Source organism: Anopheles darlingi, chromosome 3, assembly GCF_943734745.1.
Source record: "Anopheles darlingi chromosome 3, idAnoDarlMG_H_01, whole genome shotgun sequence".
Taxonomy (NCBI): domain Eukaryota; kingdom Metazoa; phylum Arthropoda; class Insecta; order Diptera; family Culicidae; genus Anopheles; species Anopheles darlingi.
The window spans coordinates 69,583,468-69,588,467 of NC_064875.1; the positions used below are offsets into that span (position 1 = coordinate 69,583,468).

The 5,000-nt window shown below is 50.7% G+C and overlaps 1 protein-coding gene across 5 annotated transcripts in view; it reads left to right on the forward strand.

Annotated features, from left to right (window-relative positions):
• The window catches only part of LOC125956853 (calcium-transporting ATPase sarcoplasmic/endoplasmic reticulum type), a 25,033-nt gene that overhangs the window by 9,125 nt on the left and 10,908 nt on the right, over positions 1–5,000 (forward strand). For all 5 annotated transcript variants that reach the window (XM_049689087.1, XM_049689086.1, XM_049689089.1 and 2 more), the window contains exon 3: positions 3,499–3,516. In XM_049689087.1, coding sequence (XP_049545044.1) covers positions 3,499–3,516 — 18 coding nt within the window. The remainder of the gene's footprint in view (positions 1–3,498; positions 3,517–5,000) is intronic.

Below are 5,000 nucleotides of genomic sequence, written 5' to 3' on the forward strand. Positions count from 1 at the left end.
GGAGTTGTTACGTTTACGCGAGGAATGTTTTGTGTAAAGAACGCTGTAAAGACAACAAAGACACATTCGCGTCCGGCTCTCGGAGACGCCAAATCACACGAGCCAGTAGCCAGGGAGAGACACTTGCGTATGCAAGTGATGAGCCTAGGCAGTCGTCGTCACTGTCGTCGTCGTCGTCGTCTCTCGGCTCCTCGCAAACCGCGATCGACAATCGGTTTGACGTCAAAGTGCTGTACGCCGCTGACTGCACACCGCTCCCTTAGCCACGCTAACCGCAGTTCGTCATGCTGCGGCGACACAACCGTCTTCGTCGGACGATCGTCGTCACCGCAGACATCGCGAAGACTCTGGACGAAGGTACGAACAGCGAGCAATGTCCGATGGCAACTCGAAAGCTCATGTCAGCGAGACACGTCGCGATCGGCACTTTAATGCATCTCAATCACTTTTGCGATCGCATTCTTGGGAGACATTCGTTTCGTTTAAAACAAACGAAAAGCGCTCCTAATGACTGCCCTCCTCAATTGCTTCACTGTTGGTTTTTTGCGATAAACACTTTTATGTTTATCGGGAAGTTTTTCTCACTCGTAAACACTTGACACAAGTTGCCGACGTGAGCCTAAATCGTCTTAAAAACGGGCACAAACTTCCACACGCAGCGATAATGGTGTCTGCCTAGTACATTGAGGTCATACCGTGACTCCGGCAAGTTGTTAGGAAGCACAAGTTATGAATAATTCTGAACCAAAGTGACATTTTCAACCGTGTCGGTTCGAACAAACGCTACACAAGGCTTGGTGCCGATCAGCTGCAATGGCAGCCAGGTTCGGGACAGGTTTTTTGCGCGACGGTCAAGGATCAATCCGATGTTGGTTCACACAGAGAGTGCGAGCTGCAGCTTTGACCCAAAAATGGTAGTCGAACAACTAGCAACACCGCCACCAAGCATCTGGTACATTTTTCTTTCCTTGAACGTGCTGCTGCCTTACTGCCGTAGCAAAGCAAATAAGCCACAAGATCGTCGTCTCCCTTGTGGGCCTGTGTTGCCACCAAGACCGGCCGCGCAGCAATGAAGTGAAGATCGATAATAAAAATCAACTTCAAACGGTTTATAGTGCATAAGCGGCGGCAGCAGCGGTAGTGTGTTGTTTTACGCCGATGAAACACAGAAACACGATCGTCGATCAGCCGTCGATTCGAGGCGATGCCGCGCACGGGATGGGAATTTCATGGAAATCACGCATGATCTGGTTCTTGGGGATTGAGAAGTATTTTTAAAATCCCGATTTAAGAGCTCTATTTCCGCCCGGTTGCGTAAATGCCACGCTGCATGTGCGTTTGTGTGGCACGTTTTTTAATAGGGCGCTTGAACTTGGGAATCCAGCTCCATTAGGGAGTTCCATTTTTATAAATTCATTTGTTACTTTACAAAATGTAAAACTACAATTCACATCCACCATTCCCGTGTCCCCGCCACTCTCTTTCTCTCAGCAGTTGGCAGATCGTGAGGGTTATCCCGGCGTGGAAAAATAGCGCCGGTGCTGAAGGGTTTATGGGTCAATTTGTAGCCAAACGGCCTTATTAAGAAAATCATCCGTTTTGCTTACTGACTGGTCATGTTTGAACCTTTAAAATCGTCGATAAATCTATCGACATCTCGAATAGAAATTGCGTTTGCTTCGACTCGATTTGGCCACGCAATCCCACGATGTTGATTCATCCACCTTTTCCACCCCTCTCATCCACGGAAATGGATGACTCAAGCCCCCACCCTTCCGTGCCTTCCTTCCTGCTGGATTTATGATGGCGCACGTCGATTCACGGCACTACTAGAAGGAAGCAGCTGAGGCAACGCACGCACCCAGCGCGAACTTAGTAGAAAAGTGTATTAACAGATGTGCGATGTGTTTCTCAAAACAAAATCATTCGACACGTGGTGGTGTAGCGGTCGTACAGCTGTGCTCGTCTCGTTGCTTGGTCGGTTGGTTGGTCAGCCAACTAGCCAGCTAGTGGTGATCGTTTGCCTGAGGCATCACTGACGTGGATTGCGATATCAGTGTGACGGAGCGTCGATCGAAACGTTCTGCTTCAAATGTTGCCACATTTCAATGATTGGCATTTCCAAGTGCACCGAAGGCGGCAACAGACCTGTATAAACCGCGTGGTGGTCAAGCATGACGTGTCCATTTGCATACTAGCTACACTAAACGGGCAGCAGCCGGATGATGGTAGAGAACGAAAAGATACTGTTGCTTTAATGGAACGTAATCCCTTGCAAAAGAAGATGCCTTCATGCTTCAAATACATTAAAGCTCCGTGAAAAGGAAAGTTCCAGCACCGTGCTCTACTTCCTGATCGCCTCGTGCAATCGCCAGGACTCTGCTGCTGGCGGCACGACGATACGGACATAAAAGAAAACAATAATTTAATACCATCATCATCCCGAGATTGTAGTAAATGTGCTTATTTATAAATACGCAGCTTGTCGAGACATCTACGGACTGACCTGCGGCACGCATCGCATACCGTCGGTCGGCGCTACCTTTAGCGTCTGAATGCTGGAAATGTTGTCTGTGCCTGACGGGCGTTGCGTGTGCGTTGACTCGCACAATCACTTTCCTGCCGCGGGGGAGTTGTTTTCGCACATCCTGAGTCTTCCACCCGGAGATAGATGAGCTGCTGTTCCGGGCGGGAAGCGAAGGATGGACGGAATGGAACGTCCTACTCTCGAGCGCGTCGAGCGTTGAAGCGCCAAGTGAAAGGGAAACGTTCTAATAACTAGCTCATCGAGTCGAGACGGCAAGGAAGCGACCAGGGGCTGCCAAGCATTTGTTTGTTTCCCACCCTTCGAAGAAGCACGAGGTGGTGCGGGGTCGATGCGTGAGTTTTCTTTAGCGAAGCTCTGTGCTGCTGTTGCCGCTGGTGCTATCTGGCGGTAGTCTATTTTTGGGGTGAACTGCTCCTGCTCTCTCTCTTTCTCTCGGCCGCACGGGTTTTCTCTGTCTAGCTGGACAGGAGGAAGGCCAGCAACAATCATTGCTATCAGAGCAGTGGTGAATGGGGGTGGTTGGGAAGGGATGGTTGTTGCCTTTGCCTTGGTTGATTATTTTTCGTCCGAGAACCTACCGGGCGGCTGCAAACAGAGCACCACCAGACGCACGGAGCTGTGGGGCGCGAAAATGCGTAACGCACCACCACCATCACCACCGGACGGCGGGGGATCATTGTCGGGAATGCGGTGGTTTCGGTTCGGTGATCTTGGCAAGGTATTCTCTCTTGCTCTCACGATCCTCGACTTTTGCTCTGACGTCAACTGGGGCATGGACGATTGTGGCACCTCTTGCGCGCACCAATTAGCACGTGAATGATCGATTGATCCTCGCACCACACGTTCGTCAGGAGACAGCAGACGGTTTGGTTTTATGTCTATGATTATTACAATAATTCCGATTGTTAATCCCTTTCTTTTGTTTCTCTTTTCTCCGTTTCTCCTTCCAGAACTCCCTGCTGAAGAAGGTAAGTCACAAAAAAGATAACGTGACGTGGCTCTGTGGCTACATCAAAGCATCGGCCCGGTCGGCTCTCGCATGAGTTACCTCCAGTTCATTACGCTTTCAATGTCACTTCCCTCCGTTCGTTCTCCGTCTGATGTGTACCGAGACTAATTGCAAATTGAAAAGAACCGGTGTGGGCCTCCCTATGGCGTCGCTACACAGTAGCAGCAGGGGTGGCCGCCCCCCGTTGTGGTGTCGTTTTACCAAGTATGGGATCAGCGTCGCAACGGAGCAGAGACGGAAACATTAGCCCAGACAAACGAAACCATCCGGGAGGCACTGAAGCGCGATCAACGTACAGCGCAGCGCGCCCAGCATTGACTTCAGATGAAAGTGGATCCATGTTTGGAACAAAAAGGATGATGTGTCCATGAGCCACATCCTGGTACCAATCGTGTCCTTTGTGGTTCCTCTTCCTACCGAGGGAGAGAGAGAGAGAGAAAAAAAGAGAAGGAACGTGTGTTCATGATCGAAATTCGTGGCCTCACTGTGGCGATGAGGTGGCGCCACAAGATAAGAAACAGACCGAGCACCTACACATCGTGCTCCCCATCCTCCCGTGCGCCAATTCGTCATCGTCTGGTAGCAGCATTCGAGCGACTGATGGTGTGCTCATCATTCACGACCTGCGGTTAACTACTATCGCACCTATACCACGCGCATGCCTTTTCGCACCCAGCCCGTCGGGGTCGTCGTCGTTGTCGTTGTGTGCATAATGACGTGCTGCATTGGACGGAACTGGAGCTGGAATGAGACAAAAACTAGGGCATGTAAATATGAACCGAGCTCTCAAGCTTGTAACACATAACCGGGGAGCAGGTCGTGCATCTCTTTATCACCGGAATTAGTGTGACACGGTCGAGAGCGGGAAAGAGGATGCTGCAATGTTTACCCGACCTTCTCCAATTTGTCTCTTGCCTCTGGTCCCACCTTCTTGAACTGCATGTTCGCTTCGCAAAGTAATTTGCAATCGAGTAGCGAGTGAAGCCCAGACGGCCGGGCCCCGGATCGAGGAGGAAATGATGAAAGCATCCGAAAGTCGAACTCTAGTCGACTTTTTGCTGTTGCTATTAATAGTACACAACCTGCGTTGAAGGTACTAGCGCCGGAGGAGCTCCTTTCTTTGCGGGATTTCATCTTCTGCTCCCATCTCAATGCAATCGAGACGTTGTTGGAGAACATTTTAATTTGTAATTATGTTTTGCATGCAAACGGATTGCCGCCGCGTTCGGGCGCAGAACATCGTGTATGTGGGGCCCTGATAATCGGTTTGTTCATTGCTGATGCGCCTCTTCCCACGAACACATGACTCGTGCGTCGTCGAGCGAAGGTCGGGCACAGCACGGCTCAAGGAGTGGGTTGCGTTGAGCGGAGAAGCGTACACGCGGCTCGCGGGTCATCCGCGAGATCCGCCGTTCTCGGCGCTATTTTTGTTGTGTGCCTTGT